This window comes from Gopherus flavomarginatus, chromosome 16, assembly GCF_025201925.1.
Source record: "Gopherus flavomarginatus isolate rGopFla2 chromosome 16, rGopFla2.mat.asm, whole genome shotgun sequence".
NCBI lineage: Eukaryota > Metazoa > Chordata > Testudines > Testudinidae > Gopherus > Gopherus flavomarginatus.
This window is the reverse complement of record NC_066632.1, coordinates 26,918,574-26,944,831: the sequence shown is the minus strand read 5'-3', so window position 1 is coordinate 26,944,831 and position 26,258 is coordinate 26,918,574. Positions and strand designations below refer to the sequence as shown.

At 64.9% G+C, this 26,258-nt stretch overlaps 1 protein-coding gene and 2 long non-coding RNA genes across 8 annotated transcripts in view; all 3 read right to left on the bottom strand.

The window, feature by feature from the left end:
* Positions 1 to 867: 867 nt before the first annotated feature.
* The window catches only part of FMNL3 (formin like 3), a 47,045-nt gene continuing 21,654 nt past the window's right edge, over positions 868 to 26,258 (bottom strand). For 2 of the 6 annotated variants that reach the window (XM_050924892.1, XM_050924897.1), the window contains exons 5-26: positions 21,857 to 21,940; positions 20,356 to 20,508; positions 17,952 to 18,060; positions 17,339 to 17,415; positions 16,655 to 16,748; positions 16,262 to 16,336; positions 15,076 to 15,186; positions 14,439 to 14,588; positions 13,875 to 13,976; positions 13,285 to 13,537; positions 13,134 to 13,202; positions 11,999 to 12,123; positions 10,689 to 10,891; positions 10,130 to 10,364; positions 9,467 to 9,535; positions 8,416 to 8,496; positions 8,038 to 8,167; positions 7,463 to 7,623; positions 6,204 to 6,305; positions 5,827 to 5,916; positions 4,871 to 4,982; positions 868 to 3,041 (exon numbers count right to left, since the gene is read on the bottom strand). In XM_050924892.1, coding sequence (XP_050780849.1) covers positions 2,851 to 3,041; positions 4,871 to 4,982; positions 5,827 to 5,916; positions 6,204 to 6,305; positions 7,463 to 7,623; positions 8,038 to 8,167; positions 8,416 to 8,496; positions 9,467 to 9,535; positions 10,130 to 10,364; positions 10,689 to 10,891; positions 11,999 to 12,123; positions 13,134 to 13,202; positions 13,285 to 13,537; positions 13,875 to 13,976; positions 14,439 to 14,588; positions 15,076 to 15,186; positions 16,262 to 16,336; positions 16,655 to 16,748; positions 17,339 to 17,415; positions 17,952 to 18,060; positions 20,356 to 20,508; positions 21,857 to 21,940 — 2,776 coding nt within the window. In that variant the 3' untranslated portion in view covers positions 868 to 2,850. Of the gene's footprint in view, positions 3,042 to 4,390; positions 4,508 to 4,870; positions 4,983 to 5,826; positions 5,917 to 6,203; positions 6,306 to 7,462; positions 7,624 to 8,037; positions 8,168 to 8,415; positions 8,497 to 9,466; positions 9,536 to 10,129; positions 10,365 to 10,688; positions 10,892 to 11,998; positions 12,124 to 13,133; positions 13,203 to 13,284; positions 13,538 to 13,874; positions 13,977 to 14,438; positions 14,589 to 15,075; positions 15,187 to 16,261; positions 16,337 to 16,654; positions 16,749 to 17,338; positions 17,416 to 17,951; positions 18,061 to 20,355; positions 20,509 to 21,856; positions 21,941 to 22,234; positions 22,565 to 26,258 lie in introns of those variants that run through there. The other 4 variants (XM_050924895.1, XM_050924893.1, XM_050924896.1 and 1 more) reach the window with 4 other exon arrangements.
* LOC127035269 (uncharacterized) lies at positions 6,312 to 6,937 on the bottom strand. The gene is made up of 3 exons (XR_007769628.1): positions 6,904 to 6,937; positions 6,720 to 6,843; positions 6,312 to 6,625 (listed from the first exon to the last, which is right to left on the bottom strand). It is a non-coding gene; the product is annotated as an uncharacterized LOC127035269 (long non-coding RNA).
* On the bottom strand, positions 10,901 to 11,621 carry LOC127035273 (uncharacterized). Its single transcript, XR_007769633.1, has 3 exons — positions 11,507 to 11,621; positions 11,280 to 11,329; positions 10,901 to 11,115 (listed from the first exon to the last, which is right to left on the bottom strand). It is a non-coding gene; the product is annotated as an uncharacterized LOC127035273 (long non-coding RNA).

The window sequence follows — 26,258 nt, the reverse complement described above, 5'->3', positions numbered from 1 at the left end:
GTCATGTGACAGGGAATTGGCTGCACCCCCCCAGGCCTCTGCTGAGCGCAGGCCCCATCACCTTTGGCCCAGTGCAAGGAGCTGAGCCCGATGGCCACATGGGATACAAGCCTGGGGGCTGTTCAGGGCCGGAGCCCCCTGGGGTTGGGGGCTGACATGGAGCCTCCCCTGGCAGAGTGCAGCTGGCAGGCTTGGCCTGTTGGTGCTGGGGTGGGCATGCAGGTGCCTGCTCAACTCCAGGCCGTTGGGAGCCCCAAGGAGCTGGGAAATGGGGCCCACACTGGGAGATCAAACCTCCTTGTGGGGAGCAGACCCCTGAGAAGAGGCAGGAGGCCGGCTCTGGTGGTCTCCAGCCCTGGGGCTTGTGCCAGCCCCGCGTGGGGTCGTAGGACACAGAGGGGGGCACTGGGTATAGAAAACCCTAAACACTCCCTTACTCTCACCCCAGCCAGGGAGGGGAGCTTGGCCACACCAGAGACAAACGCCCTCCCAGGTGGCCTTGGCTGCACCCGCAGGTGTACAGGACTCGGCTCACGGGATGTCACAGCTTGGCCTTGGGCCCTACCTATGCACTGGTGGAACCAACCTGCCCCACTTCCATCATCGCTGGTTTCACCCATGAGTGCGTCGGAGCCGGGCCAGTCCTGGTGGCTGCAGCTCCCTGCCCCCTAGGCTCTAGATACCCCCCCACATGCTGTGAGGGGAGGGTGAGGTGCTGGGTAATTCCCCAGCATCAATGCAGGCTGAGCACACCTCAGTGGACCCCTCATAGGCCCCAAGGCTGGGGCCAGTCTCAGCCTGGCTTTCCCAGGCCGCAGCTGGGTGTTTCCGTGGGCTCGCCCGGCGTTAGGAATGGTGCACAGCAGGCAGCATACAACAGTCAGTGTATTTCACATGTACAAAAAGTCACACTTAGCTACAGAGCGCTGATGGCGCGGCGAGGCTGAGCCCAGTGGGGTGGGCAGCGGCCCTGCTCCAGCCACCGCCTGGGCCTTGGTCCCTTTTGTTCCAATAGTGTTCGTGTAGCCCTGGGCGCTGGGGCAGCAGCTCAAGGCCCAGGGCTGCGAGTGAGACAGGAAGGGTGTGGGGTAAAGTGCTGGTCTGCTCTGAAAAACACCCCGGGCCTAGGGTGGGAAAGTCTGTGTGTGGGGGCTGATTCCCAGCGCAGCTCCCTTATGGGGTTCGGGACAGCCTCCCATGCTGCTGGCCACAGACGAGGACGAGCGTGTGGATTAGGAGCTCTTCCAGGCAGGGCACAGCTGCTGGTGGGGGCAGGGTGAGGGCTGAGGCCTTGTGCCACGACTGTGACGGGGGTGAGTGTCTTTGGTTTAGTGGCTGCCACAGCACGTGTCCTCCAAGACCCACTAGCGTTGCTGCCAGGCTGCTGACATGCCCTCCCCCAAGCTGGAGCTGAAACGGGGTTGCAGATTTTTTTCACAGCCGGAGAGCTCAAGGGATTTTGTTTGGTTCAGGTGGCTGGACCAGGGCCCACGGGGGCACTTCACCGATGTGTCCCACCAAAGTGCCAGGAGCCCTGCAGCAAGCCCTCTGCCCTGCACTGGCTGTGGGCCAGGGTGGGGTCAGTTCCTCCAAGAGACTCTCCTGGGGGTGGGCAGTGTCAGGTCAGAGCAGAGAGGCACCAGGCATGGCAGACCCCAGCAAGTTGGCGCAGAGCAGAACGAACGAGAAGGGTGAGTACAGCCATTGCTTTGCCAAGGAGACAGGCGCGAAGGCCCTGTGCAGGGTGCATCTGCCCACTGCACTTAGTATTTGGTCTGGCTTTTTCCCTACAGAAGAGCGGACCCGTGTGTCAGGGCAGGCCCTGGCTGAGAATGGGGGCATGGCACACCAAGGCCCTAGCCCACCTTTAAGGACTGGCCTTGAGGCGCGGCAAGGAGGAGGCATGACGGCTCGATACCGGGGAGACAGGGTTGGGAGAACATCCCTGGTGCCGGGGAGGCTCAGGCCCTAGCTTGGATGGTGTTACTCCAGCCTCAGGGGTGAAGTTAATTCAAGTCCAAATTGCAGTGGAAGCTGGTACCCAACTCCCTGCAGGATCCTGGCCTCCCCCCTAGCTGGGCCACATCTGCCCCAGAGAGGGGCGGTCCTGCTGGGCTGCAGCCACCAGGCATGGCCGGAGCTGCCCCTGGGAGGACACAGCAGGCTGGGCTGGCCTAGAGAGGGAGGAAGGCTTTTGTTTAGGAAAGGCCGTGTGTCGCAGCGGTTCCTGGCCCCGGGCACAGCATTACCAGTGTCAGCCATACCCAGCCCTGGCACCGCCGCTCCCCCCCCAGGCCCGCAATGGGAAATCGGCCCATGGGAGGTGCAAGGTGTAGCCCCAGTGGGTGTTGTGCCTGCGGAAGGCCGGGGCGCTCACCCGGCCAGAAGCTGCCTGGCTGGGAGCTGCTTGGCTTTGATGCTGGAACATCACTGCCGGAGGTTATTTAACCAGCCACGGCTGCAGAGCAGGCCGGGCCGGCTTCCCCAGCATCCTCCCTGCAGCGCCCCTTCCAGGCCAGCTGCTGCCTATGCGGCCCTGGGCTGGAGCGTTTCCCAGTGGCTGGGAATGAGGCAGGGCGGGGAGCGGGCTGGCTGCAGCTGCTGCCAGGAGCTGATAAAGGTTGGACCAGCCCAGTCCCCCTGGGCTCCTGCAGGATGTGTGGGTGGGGGGAAGTCAGTCTAACACTGCCCCCCAAGACTCAGGGGCCCCCAAACCCAGCGTCACGGCCACTTGAGCCCGAGTGGCCGGGGTTTCTGCAGCTGCCAGTGATGCCGGGGGTCTCCCCTGCCCGCCGGCCAGTCCTGTCTGCGAGCCTGGCTCCTTCCTTGCCCCGGAGGTGCAGGCACTCGCTAATACTGTCGCTCTAAGGCACTTCCCAAGGCACAGAGCCAGCCTCGCCCGAGGTCCCTTTGCTCCTTCAGTGCGGCGTCGGGGCAGGGGGCGGGAGGGGCAGGCCAGAGGCCCCTGGGGAGAGTCCCTGCGGATGGGTCTGGGCTCCGGCTGGCGGCGTTAGCCCGTCTGAGTGGCCGGGAGTGAAGGTCTGTGCAGGGGAGAGAGAGGGTGTTAGGGAGGGGGGAGCAGAGGCCACGGGCAGCCCCGAGTGCCCGTGCAGAGGCAGCTACTGAGAGGTGCCCAACTCTGGGGGGGTGACTGCAGCCACCCGCCCTTTCCGTCCTGCAGCAGCATCTCCTTTGCTCCAGGCTGGTGAGACCAGGGACCCCGCCCCGCAGAGACGCCACACCTGCTTTCCATGGCTGGGAAAAATCAGCCCCACCGAGCCCCTGGCAGCACCCTCTGTGCTCTGGCTGCAGAGTCCTGGCTGGGCAGCTGCAGGCAGCACCCTGGGGTGGGGCACTGAGCCAGGCTGCAGGGAGCTTTGCCCAGCAGCGCTGGCCACGCAGGGCTGATTTAGGCAGAGGCGACACAGCAGCTTAGAGCTGGGAGGGAGGGGGGGTCCCTTACCTTTGCCCTGGCCCAGGAGCTAGAGAGAGATTGTTCTTGCTGCTGGGGTGGGACAGAAACAAATGGGGGGGGCTCAGAGCCAAGCCTCTGGCAGGTTGGAGTCACCCCTCCCGCTCTGACAGGCAGGACCATGCCCCGTTCCAGAGCTGGGAAGCCCCGAAGGCCAGGGGGAGGGAGATGCCATCTCTGGGGGGGGGGGGGCTTAGGGGTTCGACCTCCTTGCTTCATCATGTTAAGGGCTGTGACCCCGTTTCACCCCCCACACAAAGCATGACCCCACTCCCATCCCCAGAACGGGGTACGACCGCTCACTGTGCTGTGAACTGGGTTGAGACCCAGCAAACTCGCTCCACAGAGGAGCAGTGTCAGGTGGGAGCAGCCACTGAGATGGATTCTGCAGCCCACCCACCCCCGAAGCCCCCAGCCCCCCACATCCAGCGTTGGCCTCAGCACCTTCCTCCTGATACACAGCCTATCCCCACGGCTCCACCGACGCCACTCCATGCACTGGGGCAATGAGCCAGTGCATCACTGCACACCCCCCCCCATGCAGACACCGAGCCCCTGGGGGGGTGTATTTAGTAAACTACTGTGTTAGCATCGAGGGCGCATTCTCCGGGATGGGGGTGCATGCAGTGCCAGGGTGGGTGTCCAGCAGCACAGGTGTGTGGCCAGCGGGGGGGGGGGAGCTGCAGACAGGGCGCTCCGTCCGGGGGCAGGATGGGGGTGCATGCAGTGCCAGGCTGGGTGCCCATCAGCACAGGGCGTGGCAGTCGGTGGGGAGGGGGATGCAGACAGGGAGCTCCGTGCGGGGGCAGGACGGGGGGGTGCATGCAGTGCCAGGCTGGGTGCCCGTCAGCACAGGGCGTGCAGGACAGGATGCTCCGTCCGGGGCCATGCACGGGGAGCAGGGCTCAGGGGCGATACCTTGGCAGGGCATTAGTGCCCGGGGCTAACAGTTAGACTCATCGTGGTGGGACGGGTCGCAGAAGAACCTAGAGCCCCGTTTGGCGGATCGGGCCGTGAAGGGGACGCTCTTCAGCACTGCAGACGTTTGACAGAGACACGCGTCAAAGCCCGCACGGCTGCGCCCATCCCGTCCCGCCACCCCAGGGAGCAGCCAGCAGGGACTGAGGCTCAGCAAGCCCCTGGCAGAGCCACGGGCGTCCCTGGCTGGCGGCTAGCAGCACCTCAGGGTCGGCGCTGCACACGCCCGTGGCACGAGATGGCTCCTGCCCCAAGCCAGCGTCCAACCAACCAGACGTGGCACCGCAAGGGGCCCCCAGCAGGGCAGGGGCAGAACCGGGAACAGGACTCAGGCGTCCTGAGGCCTGGCCCGGCGCCCCAACCACTTGGCCATGCTGCCTCTGTGGCTCCCCCATCACCCGTGGGGGGGCGGGCACCTACCCGTGATGATGTCCTCGATGGCCCCATCCTTGCCCTCGTAGACGGGCCGGTGCTCCTTGGCCTGGCGCCGGCGCAGCTCTGCGATCAGCTCCTGCTGCTGCCACTTGTTCCGCTGTAACGGGCCATTGGGGGGGGGGTGAAGGGCTGGGGAAAGGAGACTCCCCCCTCCTCCCCCCGAGACGGATCCCACCCGGCCTGTACTCCCCCCCCCCCCGAGACGGATCCCACCCGGCCTGTACTCCCCCCCCCCGCCCCGGGGCTGACCCCGCCCAGCCTGTCCTGCCCTCCACCGGGGCTGACCCCGCCCAGCCTGTACCGTACTCCCCCCCCGGGGCTGATTCCCCCCCCCCAGCCTGTACTCCCCCCCTGCCCCGGGGCTGACCCTGCCCAGCCTGTACCGTACTCCCCCCCCAGGGGCTGATTCCCCCCCCCCGGCCTGTACTCCCCCCCTCCCGCCCCGGGGCTGACCCCACCCAGCCTGTACCGTACTCCCCCCCCGGGGCTGATTCCCCCCCCCCGGCCTGTAACTCCCCCCCCCGCCCTGGGGCTGACCCCGCCCAGCCTGTACCGTACTCCCCCCCTGGGGCTGATTCCCCTCCCCAGCCTGTACTCCCCTGCCCCGCGGCTGACCCCGCCCAGCCTGTACTCCCCCCCCACTGCTCCAGGCAGATCCATCCTGCTCCCCCATAACCTCCTCCCGCCCAACCCCCCCCCACCCTTCCAGGTCTGCAGGATGGGAGCAGCGTCACTGTGGGTGCATGTGTCCTGTCCCTGCATCCCCCCCCATGGAAGAGAGCACAATTCATGATCCCCGCCCCCCGCAGCCATGACACCCCTTCCTGGGACCGGCCTTTGGCTTTGTCCCTGTGCCGCTGGGCTCAACGGGTGAAGTGCCAGAGGGCTGGGGGGGGGGGGCAACTCCAGGTTGCCCCCCATCCTGACCAGCCCCCCCCCACCTTCTCCAGCTTCTTGGCCTCTTGAGCCAGCATCTTCTCCCGCAGCACCTCCTCCTGCTTCTTCCGCTGCTCGTTGTCCTGCTCTGCGTCCTGCCGGCACAACGGGGGGGGGTTAACGTGGCAGAGAGCCGGACCACGGCCCTGCTGATGCCAGGTCAGTCAGGGCCTGAGGGCTCGCGCCGTTGGGGGGCAGCCGGGCTGGGTCCAGGAGCAGCAAGGCGGCCAGGGAGGTGCCGAGGACGTGGCTCTAGCGGCCGAGGCAGCCGCTTCCCGTGTGGGACAATGGCAGGAAGGGGCCTGCTGCTGCGGCCTGAACCCAGCCCCAGGTGCAGAGCGGGGGCGGGGAGGGGGCCGGATCTGCAGGGAGCTCCACTCACCTTGTAGGAGCGGATGAAGCGGACGAAGACGGGGAAGAACACGCAGGGGGGCATCGTCTTGGGGCTCTCGCCGAAGTAGCGCACGACCGTGTTGTAGGCGTCCTGTCAAACAGGATCTTAGCAAACTCCCCATGCCCCCCCAGCCCCCAAGGCGCATCGCTGCGCCAGCCAGAGAGCCAGAATTTCAAATGCTGTGGCGTGCAAAATACCAGCCGGTCCCACGTGGGACGTGCACGCAGTTCTGGTGCACAGTGCATATGCACAGGGCACACCTAGCCACACACTGGACCTGCGTACAGGACCCGCCTGGCTGCACGCTGGATGTGCACGCAGTTCTGGTGCACAGCGCGTGTGCACAGCTCCCATCTGGCTGCACGCTGGATGTGCATGCAGTTCTGGTGCACAGTGCGTGTGCACAGCTCCTGCCTAGCTGCATGCTGGATGTGCACGCAGTTCTGGTGCACAGTGCATGTGCACAGCACACACCCAGCTGCACACTGGACCTGCGTACAGGACCCGCCTGGCTGCACGCTGGATGTGCACGCAGTTCCGGTGCACAGTGCGTGTGCACAGCTCCCACCTGGCTGCACGCTGGATGTGCACGCAGTTCTGGTGCACAGTGCATGTGCATAGCTCCCACCTGGCTGCATGCTACATGTGCACGCAATTCTGGTGCACAGCACGTGTGCACAGCTCCCACCTGGCTGCACGCTGGATGTGCACGCAGTTCTGGTTCACAGCGCATGTGCACAGCTCCCACCTGACTGCATGCTAGATGTGCACACAATTCTGGTGCACAGCGCGTGTGCACAGCTCCCACCTGGCTGCATGCTGGATGTGCACACAGTTCTGGTGCACAGCCCGTGTGCACATCCAGCCACACAGGTCTGCCCCAAGAGCATTTCTTAGCACCTGGTTTTTAGTCACGAGTCCCACAACTCAACCGATAGACCCGGGGCATAAGAAGCTGCTTGCCCCGGGCCCTGCTTCAGCCTGTGACCCTGAGCTCGTGGGGTGCTTGTGGGGGCCAGAGGAGGAGTCGTGGGGAGAACCCCATGCCTGGGCTCTGCTGCTCACTCCATAGGCTGCCCCGTTACAATCTCAGCCCCTGCAAGGGAAAGGAGACCCCCCGCCCTCCGAGACAGATCCTGCTGCTGGGACCCTGGCAGGATGCTCTGCCCTGCTGCACTGGGCCAGCCGCCGGTGCCCCCATGAGCTGTCCTGCCCTGCCCCGCCCCCAGCCTCTCCCACCCCCTCACCTCCGCCGTCTTGGCGTCCTTCTGCAGCTTCTCCAGCCGGCCCTCGCTGGCGCCCAGGAAGCTGCGCAGGACGCTGTTGTCGTGAATGCTGCACTCCCGCCGGATCAGGTCCATGCCACGCCCCAGCTCCTTTACGTCCAGCAGCACGTTCTCCAGAGACACTGCGGGGGACAACGGGCGGGTGGGGGTGAGGGGAAGAGACATCCCCCTCCGCTCAGGACATGCTGCTGGGGGCGGGTGTCTGGCTAAAGGGGGGTGGGGTGGGCTGCAGCCCCCCCAGACGGACAAGGTCCCGGCTCTGACAGGGCCTCAGAGAGGGACGGGAGGGGCTCGGCGGCCAGGGAAAGGAAGAGATTTAACCCTCGAGAAAGCCACACCTCCCCCTTGATCGGCCCATGGTGGGTTCAGCCGCTGGAGCATTCCCGGGCCTGGTGGGGGCGGCCAGGGCCGGGCCAGGCCAACGGGAAGCGGGGCGAGCTGCAGAGCCCTGTGGGGCTGGCTCCGGGGCCCAGGGATGGAGCCTTGAGACTCCCCAGCCACTGGGGGTGGGGGGTGGGCAGGGGTAGCTGCTCTACCTGCTGCTGCCTTCTCCACAAAGTGCAGCTCCTGCCAGAAGGTGGCCAGGTCCGGGTACTTCTCCCGCACGGTCAGCGCGATGAAATGCAGCAGCGTCAGCTTCCGGTCTGTCGACTTGGTGTCCAGCAGCTTCGGGGAGGGGAGCAGAGCAAGGGTGGGGGGTCAGGGCTACGGTAGGTGGGTGCATGGGGCCTCGCTGGCTTGCACCTCCGCATGTACACGTGCAAATATACACACGTGGAAGTAGCCGCATTAATGTGCACCTCGTGTACAAAGCGTGAGCGCACTAGGGTGCGTGCCCAGATCGGCGTCTGTGCGTGTGCACAGGGGTGCACGGCCAGCAGCCTTGACACGCAAGTGGCCTGAAGGCTCCTTACCAGGTCCAGACTCTGCAGCTTGAAGCCGTAGACGCAGCCGCGTTTGCTGCTGTTCATGTAGTTGCCCAGGGCCAGGATAATCTGCAGAGGGACCCGCGGGGCAGGGTCAGAGACAAGAAACCAGCCGCCAGCCAGAGCCTGCAGGCAGCCCACGTGCCCCCGTGTCCCCCCAGCAGAGCCCCGCGTCCCTTCCCACCTGCCAGCCCAGAGCAGCCTCCTGCCTCAAGCATCACAGTTGCCAATGGGAAGCCAGGACTCAGGTTCTCTTACCAACATGCCAAGTGAGTCACCCCCTGTGCCTCACCTTCCCCGTCTGTAAAATGGGCCTAGCCCTCGGCTCCCTTCCCTGCTGCAGTCACCCAGCCCCTAACTCGGCTCACTGCCCAGGTTCTAGCCCCAGCACCTGCCTGGGGCTCCCACCAGCCATCCCTGCAGATAAGGAGCAGCTGGCAGATCAGGCAGCGCCAGGCTGCAGAGAGAAGCCTAAATCCCCAGGGACCTCCCGGCAGCCACACCTCTGCCTCCTGTTCTACCCACTGAGCAGTCCCGGGCCAGCGCCAGGGACACCCCAGTGCCCCGGGCCCCGCTTCCTGCCGCAGAGACCAGTCCTGGGCCAGCGCCAGGGACACCCCAGTGCCCCGGGCCCCGCTTCCTGCCGCAGAGACCAGTCCTGGGCCAGCGCCAGGGACAACCCAGTGCCCCGGGCCCCCCTTCCTGCCGCAGGGACCAGTCCCGGACCAGAACCAGGGACAATCCAGTGCCTGGGCCCTCTTCCCGCCACAGAGAGCAGGGTTGGCCACGCGCCAGGGACACCCCAGTGCCCCGGGCCCACCTTCCTGCCGCAGGGACCAGTCCCGGGCCAGAGCCAGGGACAACCCAGTGCCTGGGCCCTCCTCCCGCCACAGAGAGCAGGGTCGGCCACGCACCAGGGACACCCCTGGGTCCCCCCTCCCGCCACAGAGAGCGGGGCCGGCCACGTGCCAGGGACACCCCTCTGCCCCAGGCCCCCCCTCCCGCCGCAGGGAGTGGGGCTGGCCACACGCCCGCTCACCTCCAGCACGTGCTTCAGCTTCTGAGACGCCTTGACGGAGGCCGAGGCAGCGATAACAGCGTTGAGTTGCTGGAGGGGCAGGAGAGGGACCAAATCACCAAGCGTCACATCCGCTACCCCGGTCTTGGGAATGGGGGGAGCACATGCCCTTAGGTGCACTCCAGGGGCTGGAGCCAGCGGAGGTTTAACTGGCCCCCACGACCTGGTGCCATCAATGGCCCGACACAGCGTCGCTGCACTGAAGCCAATGGGGCATCACCGATGAGCCCAACCCCTGGCCCTCCCCTCCCTCGCCTTGGCGGTCGAATCCTCGGTTCCCATAGCCAGGTCCTCGGGCACAGGGCTCGGGCCACTCTAGGGCAGAGCTCGTGGCCAGCCCAGGGCCAGGGGCCGGGCTCCGGCGGGAGGCTCGGGCCGCTCTAGGGCGGAGCTCGTGGCCAGCCCAAGGCCAGGGGCCAGGCTCCAGCGGGAGGCTCGGGCCGCTCTAGGGCAGAGCTCGTGGCTAGGCCAGGGCCAGGGGCCGGGCCGCTCTAGGGCAGAGCTCGTGGCAAGGCCAGGGCCAGGGGCCGGGCTCCAGCGGGGGGCTCGGGCCGCTCTAGGGCGGAGCTCGTGGCCAGCCCAAGGCCAGGGGCCAGGCTCCAGCGGGAGGCACAGGGCCCGTACCGGCGTCAGCATCTGGACGTTCTCGTGGAAGTTGCCCAGGAACGCCATGATGGCCATGCGCTGCGCCAGGCGCTCCACCTTGCTGAAGTGCAGCATGAACCGGTCCTCGTCCGCCAGCTCCTCCAGCGGCTTTCGCTCCTTCTCGTACTGCCGCAGCAGCTTCACCTCCGCCTCCGTCGGCAGGAACCGCATCAGGCACTCCACGAAGTCCACCGGCAGCGTCTGCAGGTCAAACCTGCCGGCCAGGTGGGACCCGTCAGCGTGCCGGGGGCAGGGCCACCCCCACACCGTCACCGCAGGGCCGGGCGCAGCTCCGGGGTAGTCAGGGGAGATGCCCTCCTCCCAGCACCCACTGCAAAGCCGCCTGTTCTCCCTTGAGGTTGGGGGCGCTGCCTGGGCCCCTCCCTCCCCCAGTCTTGGGGGGGCACTGGGTGTGAGAGGCTCCTGCAAAGCACTGGAGCTGGGGGAGGGGATTCCAGCCCCCCACATTCCTAGAGGCCGAGCCTCCGGCTGGGGGTGCAAAGCCAGGGCTCCCCCTGCCCCACCCGGGGGCACCTACATGTGGATGGCTCTGCAGATCTCCTCGGCGCTGCGGCCTGCCTTGCGCAGCGTGATGGCCAGGTTCTTGGCCCGGTTGGCCTCCAGCAGCGTCACCTTGCTGGCTGCCTTGTGCGAGGCCTTGTTCTTGGCACAGACCAGCTCCATGGCTGGGCCCTGAGCTTTGGTTTTGAACAGCTCCTCGAACTTGTCCAGGTCCAGGTTCTGGCGGGGAGAGGGGAGAGCGTCACCTGGCAGGCCCTGCCCCACGGCTCCCAGCCAGGTTGGGCACCTGAACCAGGGACACCACTGCCACACTGGCCACGCGACCTGCCAGCTAGGCCTGGGGGGACCCCGCCCCAGGAGCTCCCTGGGGATCCCTGCAGAATGGGGGGCAGCAACCCGCTAGGGACTGCTCACTGCTATCCCTGGGGGACCCACGGACAGGACTCCCACTAGGGACTGCTCACTGCTATCCTCGGGGGACCCCCCGCTAGGGACTGCTCACTGCTATGCCCGGGGGACCCCCCGCTAGGGACTGCTCGCTGCTATTCCTGGGGGACCCACGGACGGGACTCCCACTAGGGACTGCTCACTGCTATCCCCGGGGGACCCCCCGCTAGGGACTGCTCACTGCTATCCCCGGGGGACCCACGGACAGGACTCCCACTAGGGACTGCTCACTGCTATCCCTGGGGGACACACGGATGGGACTCCCACTAGGGACTGCTCACTGCTATCCCCGGGGGACCCTCCGCTAGAGACTGCTCACTGCTATCCCCGGGGGACCCCCCGCTAGGGACTACTCACTGCTCTTCCTGGGGGACCCACGGACGGGACCCCCCGCTAGGGACTGCTCACTGCTATCCCCGGGGGACCCACGGACAGGACTCCCACTAGGGACTGCTCACTGCTATCCCCGGGGGACCCCCCGCTAGGGACTGCTCACTGCTGTCCCCGGGGGACCCCCCGCTAGGGACTGCTCACTGCTATCCCTGGGGGACCCACGGACAGGACTCCCACTAGGGACTGCTCACTGCTATCCCCGGGGGACCCCCCGCTAGGGGACTCCCACTAGGGACTGCTCACTGCTATCCCCGGGGGACCCCCCGCTAGGGACTGCTCACTGCTATCCCCGGGGGACCCCCCGCTAGGGACTGCTCACTGCTGTCCCCGGGGGACCCACGGACGGGACCCCCCGCTAGGGACTGCTCACTGCCAGCCCCAGCCCCAGCGCACCGCTGCCCCCAGGCCGGCAGGAGCACCCTCGCTCCGGCTCCGTGAACTCCACTCCCTCTCCCAGCGGGACGAGGCCCCCGGCCCTGCGCCCACCTCCAGGATCCTCTCGTCGTCCAGCTCACTGAAGACGGTGCCGCTGATCTGGTTGGGTTTCAGGGCCGTCCAGTTAAAGACGGGCAGGCGGAACTTGGTCTTGATGGGTTTCTTTATCCGGATGGCTGGGGACAAGGGGGCAGGGAGGGCATGAAACCACCTTGCTCGCAGTGAGCCCACAGGGAGCCCACAGCCTGGGCAGAGAGGCAGGAGAGGGGGCACAGCCTTGGTCGATGCCCCCAGCCCACCGGTGCAGCCGGCCACAGACCCAGGCTGTAAGGACCTGTCCACAATAGCGCCCCCCTGTTTTATATCCCAGCCCCTTTCCCAGCATGCAGTGCAGCCCAGCCAACTTCCCTGCACTACAAATCCCAGAATGCCGGGGTTCTTTAACCACCCCCCCCGCCCCCAAGGGTCAGCACACTCTGGCCAGGCCTTACCGTAGAAGCCCAGCTCTCCCCAGAGAGACCTGGGCACCCACCGGCTGAACAGAGCAGTGGAGGGGGCCCAAGGACAGATGCAGGGGGTACCTAAAGATCAGGCAGCAGCAGGGGCAGCCCCTGGGGCCCCCGAGGTCTCTCTATCCTGGGGGCGGGAACCCCAAAGGCTCTAACTGCTTTCGAGGCTGCTTGGCTGCAAACCCAGGGGCTGGGCTGAGCTGTGGGAATTTGGAGGGAAATTTTCCCGCAACCACAGCCCAGGCCTTGAACAGGGTTCCAGGGAGACACCCCACCCCCCGAGAGACCTCCCTCCCTGCCTTCCCCACAGGACACCTCGCCCCACCCTACAGGAGATCCTCCCCACCTGTCCCCTGACCTCCCCCGCCTATCCCATGGGAGACCCCTCCCCGCCTGCCCCACAGGAGATCACCCTCCCCAATAGGACCCCCCACCTATCCAGTGGGAGACCCCCTCCCCACCTGCCCTTTGGGAGAACCTCCCCGCTTAACCTACGGGAGACCCCTCCTCGCCTGCCCCACAGGAGACCCCCTCCCCAATGGGACCCCCTCTGCCTGCCCCATGGGAGACTCCCCCCCGGAGACCTCCCTCCCTGCCTGCCCCATGGGACACCCCCCCGCACTGGCTCCAGGACCAGCACTCCATTGTCGCCGCACCCTAACAGGGACCCTTCCTACCTGACAACCCCACGGTGAGGACGACGGAGGGCGAGGCCCCAGGCAGCGGAGGGGCAGGGGGGCACTTGTCTGTGGGGAGAGAGGGAGAGGATGAGGTGCCGGCTCCTCCAGGGGCACCTGGCAGCAATCCCAGGGCACGAGCCGAGCTTACCTGGCAGTGGCGGGGCCGGCGGGGGCACAGGGGGTGGGGGAGGTGGGGGCGGGGGGGCAGCCTCCACAGGAGGCAAGGCCGGGAGGCAGATGTCGTAGTCAGGGACGTCTCCTTCACCCTCCAGGGGCGGCAGCGGGTCACCCCCCGGCTCCCCGGGCTGGCAGGAGCCGCAGTGCCGCCGGAAAGCCGCCTCCTTCTCCTTGATGATCCTGCGCAGCGTGTGCACCTGGTGAGTCGTGCTCTCGAAGGTCTCCTGTACCCGCAGACAAGGGCGGTTAGGGCTGCGTCCCCCCCACAAGCCAGATCCCGGCCCCCACGTCCGGAGGGGCCCTGAGCCCCAGAGCCCCGGCTCCCAGAGCTCAGCATGGGGCCGGGATCGCGGCCCTCCGTGCTATGGAAAGGGGCCAGGCCGACGGATGTTCCCGCCAGCCCCTCCGCTGCTCCCCAGCCCACTGGGCGTCTCCACAAGTGGAAAGGGGCATGCTGGGAACGGGGCTGGGACGGGAGCACCCTTGGCTCAGGGCCCCATTGCTGAGCTGCTCAGCCGTCCTCCCGGCCCTGCGTTCCCTGGCCCGATCCCTGCGCCACACCTTGACCAGCTCCAGCTCTTTCTCTCGCTGCAGTAGCTGCTTCTCCAACTCCGCCACGCGCATCACGTTCTCGTTCTCCAGATCCAGCAGCTTCTCCGTCAACTGCAGAAAGAGCACGAGGCAGCTGGTACGGGGGGCACAGGGCAGCGCTAGGAGCTGTCATACACCCTGTCTGCCGGCTGCTGGTTCTGCCAGGACCCAACGGGCAGCACCACACCCCCAGCACAAACAGAAAGTGAAGCCCTCTCCCGCCCCATGGAATCTGCCCCCTGCCCCCGTGACTCCTGGGGGAAGAACCTCTGCAGAATCCCCTCGAGGGTGAGGGCCAAGAGCACCCCACACCCCGGCCCTGACCCCTGGCGCCGGTTCCTGCAAGACCCATCCGCCAAGGCAATCTGCAGATGTCAATGCAGATGTGGGAGTTGGAGTCGCCCCCTCCCAATGCAGCCAGCACCCTGCTGGGAGACAGCACGCAGGCCTGGCAGGGTGCAGAGGCTGGGGTGGGGCCACCCCTGTGGCCTGGTGGGGATCCAGCCCGTGGTGCAGACGGGCCGAGATGCCTACGTGGGAGACGTGCTCCTCCAGCTCCTCCACTTTCTCCAGCGCCACATTCTTGGTCTCCGCGTCCTCCAGCAGCCCCCCCACATCGAAGACGTTGTCCAAGTAGGCCTGGATCTGCACCTGCAGCTTCTCGCTCTCCGTGTGCCGCGACTTCTGCGAGGGGCGGGGGGGGGGAACTTGGCGTCAGGGCAGCAGAACACCATCTGCCCACCCGTCTCCCTTCCCCTTGGCAGGCCACCTGCCTGCTTAAGAGCGCCCGCTTCCCCCCGCAGCACAGTCCCCTGCCGCTGCCTTCCTCTCGCGTCACCCCTGTGCTGTCGCCCATCCCCATGTCACAGAGAGGGAAACTGAGGCCTGGTGAGGCGGGAGAGGGAGGGCGGCTGCCCTGCGTGAGCCTGGGGGAGTCACTTTCCCTCTCTCCGGGCCTAAGGATCCTACTGGGGGCAAGGGCAGGCCTGGGGGGCAGATCCCCCCCACCTCTGCCTATTGCGCCTCGCTCTGAAGCAGCCGGTGCTGGGCCCCAGGGGGGACTGATGCAGCCTGGCCACGTGTCCATCTCCTCCATGCTACTGGGGGCCTCAGGCTACCGCGATGCACCTGACAGAGGAGGACCTGGGGTCTCAGTGCTCCCCGGCTCTACCTGCAGGAACTCCTCCAGGCCCAGCTTGGTGAATTCATACTGCAGGTGCACCCGGAAATTCATGTCCTCCACGGAGTGCACCACGATGTTGATGAACTGCATGCAGGCCACCTGCAAGGGGGGAGGGAGAGGGTCATCGTAGGGAATGTGGGGGCAGGACACCCACACCATCCAGCCGGCCTTGGGGGTGGGGGTAGGGTCACTGGGATCCAGCACCAGCCAGCCTTCAGGGGACAGGGGGTCTCTGGGTCTGGGATCCAGGCACCAGCTGGCCGGCCTTTGGGCCAGGAGTCCTGGGGGCGGGATCCAAGCACCAGCTGGCCGGCCTTCAGGGGACAGGGGGTCTCTGGGTCTGGGATCCAGGCACCAGCTGACTGGCCTTTGGGGCAGGAGTCCTGTGGGCGGGATCCAGGCACCAGCTGACTGGCCTTTGGGGCAGGAGTCCTGGGGGCGGGATCCAGGCACCAGCTGGCCGGTCTTTGGGGCAGGAGTCCTGGGGGTGGAATCCAGGCACCAGCTGGCCGGCCTTTGGGGGCCAGGGGGTCTCTGGGTCTGGGATCCAGGCACCAGCTGACTGGCCTTTGGGGCAGGAGTCCTGGGGGCAGGATCCAGGCACCAGCTGGCCGGCCTTTGGGGGTGGGGGTAGGGTCACTGGGATCCAGCACCAGCCAGCCTTCAGGGGACAGGGGGTCTCTGGGTCTGGGATCCAGGCACCAGCTGACCGGCCTTTGGGGCAGGAGTCCTGGGGGCGGGATCCAGGCACCAGCTGGCCGGCCTTTGGGGGCCAGGGGGTCTCTGGGTCTGGGATCCAGGCACTAGCCAGCTGGCCTCTGGGGGACAGGGGGTCTCTGGGTCTGAGATCTATACACCAGCCGGCCTTCAGGGCAGGACTCATGGGGCAGGATCCAGGCACCAGCCACCCATTTTTTGAGGGACAGGGGATCTCTGGGTCTGGGATCCAGGCACAAGCTGGCCGGCCTTTGGGGGTGGGGGTGGGGGGTGTCACTGGGTCTGGAATCCAGGCACCAGCTGACCGACCTTCGGGGCAGGAGTCCTGGGGGCGGGATCCAGGCCTGCATGAGCAGCTGTTCTCCAGTGCCTTGGCTGCCAGGCACTTGCTGGAGCCCCCCTGGGAGGGCAGTGCTGGCCTGCGCTCCCCAGGTGGGGGCCACCCCCGACTGCTCACCATGAAATCGATGTTGCTGTCCTCGTTCCGGAAATAGTCCATGAGCTTCTCAAAGCGGTGCGTCTCTTTGCAGACCTGCAAGGTGCCCGCAGACGGGTTACCGCCATACGCACACAGCTCTCCCTAGGCCCCTGTTCCCATCCCCCCGGCATCGGGGCACGGGCTGCTCTCCTGTCGGATTAACCCCGGGATCCCAGAGCAGCTGCTCTTTGCTGGAATGGGCTGGACAGAGCATCCAGAGACTGTCTGCAGCCCCTGGCCCCACTGCAGCCACCTGAGCACCCCTAGAGATGGGGCAGCCCATCCCCAACAGCCAGACTAAGCGCTGGCCCGTCTCTGTCCCACAATGCCTGTCCCAGCCCCTGGAGCTCCTTGTGGCAGGGCCAGGCTCACCTCTTTGAAGTTGTCAAAGGCAGCGAGAATGATTTCGTGGCCTCCCCTCACCAGGCAGACAGCCGCCAGCAGCTCCAGCACCAGGGCCTTGGTCCTAGGGGACGACCAACGGGCTCAGTGACTCACCCCCCACCCACAAGCCCTGCCCTGCCGGGGCAGAGCCCAGCCAGGATCCTACTGGCCTGATAGCAGCAGAGTCTGCACCGGGGGCTCCTCTCTCTGCCTGGGCTTACTCCCAGGCTGGGGACAGGGGCTGGGATGAGAGTTTCAGAGAGCCCAGGCGGGTGCCAGGTTCCCGCCACCCTGACCTGGTGGGGATCGGGAAGTCCAGTGTCTGCCAGCTGCTGCGGGTACCATCCAACGGGGCCTGGACTGAGACCCATCAAACTCATTTCACACTCTGGCCACCCAGCTGCCGATAAGGCCTGGGGTGGATGGGAGCCAGCTGCCTGGAGGGGAAAGGGTCTGTCACCCAGCAGCTTTCTGCTACGGTCTGTAATCCCCACACTCTCCCCCGGCCCGGCCCAACCCAGCCCCACTCCTCGCTGAGACAGGCCCAGGAAGGGTTCTCGTCCCCGGTGGGGAACCAGGGAGGGGACGCAGGGTGGGAGTCAGCCCAGCCGGGAACGGGACCCCGATCTGCTGCCGCTCTGCCTGGGGAGGGGAGCGGCACCAGCACCTTACCTGGGGTTCTTGTTATTCAGGCTGAGCGCTATCTCATTAACAGCATGGGGATGGGACATCACCAGGTTGAAGCCATACTGAGGAGGGAGGGAAAGGCAGAGAGCGGGGCATTAGCAACAGCAGGATGGGCAGGAACGGGGGTCCGGGGGAGGTGGGGTTCCTATCCCCGACACACAGCACAGCCCTTTTGCTGCTGGGAAGCAGAGGTTCCTCCAGGGCTGCAGGAGGACATGCTGGGTTTCATCCGGAGCAGCCCGTGGGCTCTAACCAGCCAGCCGTGCCCTCCCTGCTTGCTCAGAGAGGTCGATTTTTTTCTCTCGTATAAAATTCCCCAAGTTCCAAGACAGGTGCTACCTCCTGCCCGGTTCCAAATTATGTAACAGCTGCTACAGCCGGGCCTCGCAGGAGAAACTGCCAGAGTCTGGGCAGTTGCAGCGACTGGGGGTCAGGAGAGGAGGAGGAGACCCCATTGCCCCCCTATAGGGATTCCTGCCCCTTCCCCTGGGGACAGGTGCAGGGGCTCGACACAAGCCGACGGCAGGGGCAGTAGCCGCTGAGGAGGAAGCACCATGTCCCCTCCATCACCCTTAAGTCCGTGGTAGGTGCCGGGTACCTGGTAGTTCATGATGGCCCGCAGGCACATGATGCAGACGTGGACGTCGTCCTTCTGGCTCACCAGCCGCGAGTTCTTCAGAGCCTTCCTGCTGGGCAAAGTGCTGCAGCTGCCAAAGACACGGCAGCCTGCGGTCAGCGAGCCCTGGAAGGGGCTGCCTGGCGACCTCCGAGCCGGGCACCGCCAGAGCACGCTAGCTCCCGAGACTCTGACTCTGGCAGCGTCCGGGGGCTGAAACCCGACCGAGCACCTCTGAGCCTCTGCCCCACCTGCCCTTGCACCTCTGCCAGCATAACTGCCTCCCCCGCCCCCCGGAGCTGCACCGGCCCCGCCACGCCCTGCACCTCGTGCCAGCCTCGGCCCTCGTGCACAGGGAAAGCCAGCGCTTTGCACACTCCTCAGAGCATACAGCTAGGGGTCTGCACAGGCCCAGCTCTGGAGAAGTAACAGGCCCCATCCCCTTCCTCAGCTGCAGGTACCGAGCCATGGAGCATGCACAGCCCGGCCCCTTGCGCCAGCCGGGGGCACAGACACTGCACAGGCGTGAGCCAGTGGAAGGTCGGGAGGGCACGTGGCACACTCCTGCTGCACAGGGATCCGAATGCTGCTGCACCAGCCCCACTGGTACTAACCCCCGGCCAGCGTGGCAGAGCCCCATGGGCCACGCCAGGCAGGGAGGAGTCTGTGTCCAGCCACACTCCCCAGCCTTGCTGCCCGCAGATGCAGTCACAGAGGAGCCGATCCTCCCAGCACAAAGGGACGTGTGCCTCACCCATCCTGTCCCAGACCCAGGGAGCTCACCATCCCAACGGGGGTGAGGGGAAACTAAGCCGAAGAGCTGGGAAGGGACCAGCCCAAGTCACGCAGCAGGTCGGTGTCCTAAGTCCCAGCGCAACGTCCTGTTCGCTAGGCCACACCCTCACCTGTGTGTCCTCCCCACTGCTGCACCCACAGAGCCATCCCCCTGCTGACAGCCCCCAGCCCCTGGCTCTGCTCGGGGCAATTTCCAGGCTCTAGGGACAGGCAGTGCTGACAGGGGCAGCAGGCCCAAAGGAAGCGCCTGGAGCCTCATCCGAGGGGACGATGCAGGGCACCGCACAGAGCAGGCAGGGCAAGGCAGGCAGATGAGGAGAGACAGGGCAGCAGGGAGGGCACTTGCTGGTCACAAGGGTAGTGCAGGGTCCATGGAGGGGCAGGACACATGGGGGGCCACAGGGCAGAGCAGGGGAGGTGAGCACAGAGGTCTGCTGGCGCCGGAGGGGCAGGGGGATCCCACAGGGAATATGCATGCGGGCGCAGAGGGAAGGGAGGCAGAGTCACGGGCCGGGAGGTGGAAAAACCAAAGGGGGAAAAGAGAAAGAGACGCGCATGCACACACGTGTACGAACAGCCAGATGCCACACACATGCACATGACACACGTGACTGAACACCAAGATGTACATGTCCACTCCACACACACTCATACACATGCACTCCATGCACAGACACATCCACTCCATGCACACTCACATGTGTGCACACTCACACATGCACTCCACGCACACACACACGTCCACTCCACGCACACACATGCACACTCACACACGTCCACTCCATGTACATACATGCATACTCACATGCATCCACTCCATGCGATGTCCACCCCCCATGCACACACACGCATCCACTCCACGCACACTCCCATCCACGCCCCTGTGGCTGAGCAGAGCGGAAAGGCGCAGAGCGTGGTGGTGGCCCTGGAGGGGCTTGTGCCCAGCAGGCCATGCGGCCTGGAGCCGGTGGGTACTTACCCAGCGAGAAGTGGGGCAGGCACAGCCAGAGGACAGAGAGAGAGAGCACAGGCCAGAGAGACGGGCAGGCAGAGCGAGAGGGAGACGGGCCCTGGAAGCAGAGAGAGGAGGGCGCGTTACTGACCCCCCCGGTGGAGGCGGGACATGGGGCTGGCAGCAGAGAAGGGAACAGGCCAGCCCTGGGGAAGCGAGAAGGGGGCACATGTCCCAGGGAGGGGGACGCAGAGGGTGCATAGTGTACAGCAGAGCAGGCAGATGCAGAGGGGGGGGAGCATGGACCATGGGGAGGCACGTACAATAGGGCAGGGCAGAGGGGGGTCTACCAGGCAGGCGGGTATGTACCATGGAGGGGGGTATCATAGTGCAGAGTTGGGGGAGGGAGTGACATACCGCAGGGCACAGAGGGGGTGTGTGTGTAGGTACCATAGGGTGGGGGAGGCGCATTTACGTGCTGTAGGGCAGAGGGGGTACATACTATAGGGCGGAGGGGGTTACAAGCCGTAGGGGGGCACATATTATAGGGCAGAGGGGGGTACGTACCGTAGGGCAGAGGGGGGCACATATTATAGGACGGAGTGGGGTGCGTACTGTAGGGCGGAGGGGAGCACATACCGTAGGGCGGACTGGCGCGCAGAGCGGGCGAGGCTGTTGGTGAAGGGGGCAGACAGGGTCATGGGGTGCTGCAGATCCTCGATGGATCTGCTCCAGGATTTCAGCTTTTCTAGCGTGCTGTCCTCGCCGCTTTCCAGACCCTCAAAATCAAACCTGAGCGGGAGAGGGGGACACACACACAGAGGCTTCATGGCAAGCGGCAGAGCAGGGCTGCCCGGGCTGGCCGGCGCCCGAAGCTGGGGGCGCAGGGGAGGGACTTGCGCACGCTAGTGAGGGCTGCAAGCGCACACTGACTTGTAAGCAGCATGGCAGGCGTAGCAGCTCGAGCGCGCTCCTGCTCGCAGCAAGCACCCCGGCACCAGGGCAGAAATTCGCTTCTCCTCCAGGGACTGCTGCTTTCAACCACCTTCCCCACAGCAGCCAGCCACCCCCAGGGCTTGCAGCAGGCGGGTCTGCGTGTCAGGAACCCTGCAAATATCTCGGCCTTGTATGCCTGGTGCTGAGCCTGCCACGGAAAGACCGTCCCCTGTTCAAATGCTCTTCTGTGCCCAGCAAGCGACCAGCTCGGCCCTGCCCTGACACGTGTGAAGGCGACTTGCACCGGCAGGGTCAATGTCTTAAGATGACAGGGGGATGGGAAATGGCTGGGGCACGAAATGGCCACCAGTGGGGCGGCGAGAGGGTCACAAGGACAATGGAGACTCTCCTCGCCCCTGTATTAGCAACGAGTGGTGCCGGGTGCATAGCACTTTGGCTCTATTCCGCCCTGCCCTTTGCTGCCGCAGCCAGGGCCCAGAGAAGGGAGAGCGGGAGCACCCACTTCCCTGCCTCGAACACAGGCACAAGAGGACGTCCGAAAGGGGCAACAGCAGAACGATCAAAGGAAACGCTTTTTCACACCTGGCGGCGTCAGACTGTGGAACTCACAGCCACAGGAAGTTGCTGAGGGCAGGAGCAGATAGCTCAGGGGGAGGGATAGCTCAGTGGTTTGAGCATTGGCCTGCTAAACGCAGGGCTGTGAGTTCAATCCTTGAGGGGGCCACTTAGGGATCTGGGGCAAAAATCAGTCCTAAAAATGGTCCTGTTAGTGAAGGCAGGGGACTGGATTCAATGACCTTTCAACGTCCCTTCCAGTTCTAGGAGACAGCTGTGTCTCCTATTATTAAGATTCAGTCTCCTGCTTTGGGGCACTGGCCAATCTCTAATTCTTAGGGTCAAGATGACACCTTCATGGGGGGCAGATTAGCCCACTTCTGGCAGCGGCAGGAGTCTCACACCTTCCCCTGAAGCACGTGGGCCAGTCGGGGATGCTCCCAAGAGGAGGGAGAATGGAGCCCAGTAGAATCAGGTTAGCTGGGATCACACGGCCTTTACCTGAGTACCCCCTGCACTGTTCAAGAGACCCAGTCTGACCCGCTCTGCCCAGGGGGACGAGGAGTTGCAGCTGCCCCCAAAGAGCCCCCCCCCCCCCCCCCCCCGGGCACCGCAGACGCGTACTCACATCACAGCACACTGTGCGAAGGAGAGATACTCCACCAAGACGTCCAGGCCTTTGTTCTCGTCATTGAGAAACTCCCGAACCCACCTGCAGAGCAGAGCAGAGAGCGAGTCACCCCAGGGGCCCGCGAGCGGACACGGTGCCTAGCGCTCATGCTGGCCTCCTGCCCCAGGCGAACTTCAGCCACGGTCCAGAGCCCCACACCAGGCGAGAAGCCAGCGGTGCCATGCCAGGCCAGGAAACCCTAGCAGGGAGGAGTCCTGGGCTGGAAAAGAGACAGGTCCTTTGGGCAGTGACCTTGGGGGCCACTGACACCCCCAGCACAGTGTGATCACACCCCAGAGCCAGGGGAAAATCAACACCGTAACGCTACAGCGTCACCATGATGATAAAGGGTCCATTGACGTCAGTGGGTCTGCGCACGCCATGGAGCCCGGAGAACAGAGCTCAGGGTCCTGTGCCCCCTTGTCCTTCCCGCCCAGGGCAGGGCATGACCTGGCCACGCAGGTGCAGCCGTTCCCTGGGCCCCGATTCTCTGCGTGACCCCAGCCGTCACTCCTGACCACACACAGACAGGGACCCTACGGCTGGATTTAGGCAGCCGCCCGGTAGGATTTGCAGACAAAGCTGCAGGCAGCTGCAGGGGCCAAGGCCCCTGTGAAAAGCTGGCCCTTGGTTAGCTTTGTCCTGGGGCAGTTTCTGCTCACGGGCTGAGAACCTGGCAGAGTCGAGGAATTCAGGGTTAAGCTGCCCTCGGCCCACCCTGCTACAGGCACCTGCTGTGGCCTGTAGATTGCAGCCCCTCCACCCCCAGCTGCCTGGCTCTTATCTGGCAGGGCCAGAGCCTTCAGCTCCACTCCGGGTTGCTCTGGAAAGTGGCTTCCCCACCCCTGCGCCCTCAAAACGCTTGCAGGCCAATTTCTCCTCCCCTGGCGCAGGGGTTCCTGCGCCAGGAGCTGCATGCTGGAAACCCTACCCGGCACACACGTCCCGGCCATGCCCGCGGTCTGACGGGGAGCAGGGGCGGTGGCTCTTCAGGCATGGCATGGCATGGCATGCACGTGTGTTATTTAACTGGGGGCACACGCATGTGCATTACTGGGGCAGGACACAGGCATGTTAGTCAGATGAATCCACACGTGTTATTCGATCAGGGCACGTGCCTGCGTGTTAGTTGGTGGGGGCGTGCATACGTGTGTCATGGGGGGTGCATGCACGCATGCGTGCACCCCCAATCACACGTGTGTGACACTAGGGGTGCACACACGTGATGGGGTGCATGCATGTGTGTGATATTGGGGGTGCATGCATGTGTGTGACATTGGGGGTGCACACACGTGATGGGGTGCACACATGTGTGACATTGGGGGTGCACACACGTGTGATTGAGGGTGCAGGCATGCGTGTGACATTGGGGTGTGCACACATGCATGTGACATGGGGCAGGGTGTGACATTTTCCAATGCACGGTGCTGCGGGCCATGTGATCTGGCACGAGTCAGACCCCAGAGCTGTCCCAGAGCCGTTTCTCCGGGGGGGTGGGGGAGGGAGGGCTGGTGAGCCCGCCCATTTCCTGTCTGTCTGCGCTCCAGGCCTCGCCCCTGACTCGTTTCCTGTCTGAGGCCGCGCTGCTATTTTAGGGCTCTCAGGGGGTTAAAGGGCACCTGGGCTGGTGAAGACAAACCCAGCGGCTGCTGCAGGCTGGGGAGGTGACCCCACGTGGACCCTGAGGGCACATGTGCCGGCGGTAGCACGTGTCAGCTTGTGTGTGTGCGAGCGTGCACACGTGTCTGTGTGCACAAGGTCACGTGTGTGCATGTTTGTGCACAAGTGTGAGTGCGCACACGCAGGGAATGTCTGCATGAAGCCTTCCTGCTGCCCCTGGCCTCAGCAGGTCCAGGGCTGGCCCCAGGGAGAGACAGGCAGGCAGCCTCCTCCCCACCCACTGGGCCCCTCTCTGCCACCCCCACGGTGGCACCTGCTCTGCCTGCTGCCCATGGTGACCCGGGTTCACCTGCGTGGGGGACGCCAGCATCACCAACGAACCCAGCCCCTCTGCTATACGGATGAGACAGGAACTGATCCCAGCGAGCCTGGTATCCCGGCTCTGGCAGTGGCCAGCACTGGCTGCTCCCAAGGAAGGGGCAAGAAATCCTGCAGCAGGGAGTCCTGGGGAGAGCAGAGACTGGCCAACGTGTGAACTGCCGCCTCGTGGAAGGCTGTGTGGAATCCAGAGCCGGGGCAGTAGTGCGCTGACCCACACAGGAGATCCTGGTTTTTCCAACCCCTCAACAGAAACTCCCCAAAGCAGAACAAAGACCCCAAGGGTGCTGATGCCTTGAAAACCCTGAGGCTGTGTGGCTCCAGGAAGACTCACAGGGCCACAGCGGAAGAGACAGGGACACTCGGGAGAGGGGCTTAGCTCCAGGACCAGCCTAGGTCAAAGCAAGCTGACCTGGAGAAAGAGAAACAAGCCATCGCTGCAGAACAGGACCCTGGACGCCCCCAGACCAAAGAATGCTCTGAAGTGCTGGCGAAACTGAGGCAGGGAAATGCAGGCAGGATTTATTATTTTTGTCTTGCTCTCTGTATTTCTCCTGCTATCCAGTAACAAGCAATGGTGTTTGGATCCTGTGAAAAGTCTGTGTGTGTCCTGTGTTGTACCTACCACGTGCCCCTGCAGTGTTAACCATGGACCCAGAGCATGGCGTGACACGAGTGCTGGGAGAGGGTGTGTCCAAGCTATGGGGTGGGGGGCTGGTGGGTCAGCATGGTCTCGGGGACTGGGCAGTTGGACTGCGGGCTCTGAGCTCTCTGGAGAAGGTTCTCGACAGAGATCTGCCCGCCAAGAACAGGCCTTGGGACCCCGAGCCAGGGGAAGTGCCTGGGCTCAGTTTAGACACCGGAGGTTTAAAGCCCATGGCCCAGTGATTGGGAGCAGCCGGAGGGGCTCAGCTGGACCTGGGACAGGGCGTTCAGAGGGACCCATGGCCTCATCCCCACAGTGACTGTCCTACCAGCACCCTGTGGCCCCTCAGTTTCCCGTCTCCCCCCACCCCGCCCAGCCAGGGAGCTGCTGACTCTGTGCAGGATGTCAGCTCCGGCCTCAGCATCCGCTGGAAGGAGAGCCTGGCCGCTGCGAGCCCGTGGCCCTGGCCAAGGACAGAAACAATCCCAGTTCCTGTGCCAGCTGGTATTTCCCCTCCAGCTGCAGCTGAGCCCGCAGGGGTGGGGATGCGCCACTCGCTGAGCAGACACGGCCCTGGGAACGTCCTGCATGGCCACCGCACCGGGGTGGCGTCAGCCGGGGCGAGGTCATGGGGGGGAAGACGTCTGACGGCAGCGTTGTACCCCGGCCCGCCCAGGCCAAAGGGAAGCGAGGCCGGATGAGCCTGCGGGGTCACTGCCTGCACCCCTCCCTGCAGCACGTACATCAATGTGTTGGCCCCACTGAGCCCCAAAGAGCCAGGGGACAGGCTTATGGCTATGGGATCAGGACACAGTGCCAGGAGCCTTGGGTTCGAATCCCAGCTCTGCCACGGGCCAGTCTATTCCCCTCCCTGGGCCTCAGTTTCCCCATCCATCCTGACACTGAAAGCTTTTGGGAGCAGGGTCTGTCTCTTGCTCAGTGCCCAGCGCTGTGGATACATCATGGGACCCTGACCTCTAACCCCACCCGCCCCACTGCTCTGAGGGAGCCGGTTCTGGTCCAACAGACATGATGCGCCTGGACCTGTCCCAGCGTTCCCTGTGCTCACCCCCAGCCCTGGCACGAGCCAGTGGACTCCCTCGCCGGGGCTGGGGAGTGTCTGGCTTTGGCAGACAGGCTCCGTTTTTACTCCTGTTCTTCACTTCTGCCTCTGGTCGCCCCCCAGCCCCCTCCCTTCCCACCAATGTAACTTACTTAACCCACCGGGCTCCACAGCACCCTCCTCCGCCTCCATCCCCTGTAACCACCCCCCATCGAGTGCTTTTCACTCGGGACCTCGGAGCCCTTTGCACAGGAAGAAGTAGAATTCTGCCTATTTTAGAGGGGGGAAACTGAGGCACAGAGTGGGGCAGTGATCTATCCCTAACCATTACCCAGACCCTACCCTAGCGAGTCAATGGCAGACACAGCAACGGACCCAGGTCCCCTGGCTCCCAGCCCTGTGCTCTACCCACTGCGCCAGGCTGCCACTAGTCCTGCCCGTCTGCTTCAGCCAATGAGACAGCAAATGGTCGCCCTCCCTCTGAGGGAAATGGACAGCACCAGCCCTCAGCACCAGGGGAAACGCTTATTGATTTGCTGAGTGGTTCGCCACAGAGCTGCGTAGCGGCAGGAAGCAGTGGGTGCCGGGGACTGGGGTCTCGAGCCAGGCCTTGTCTACACAAGACGCAAGTCCTGCAGATACCCCCTGGGTTG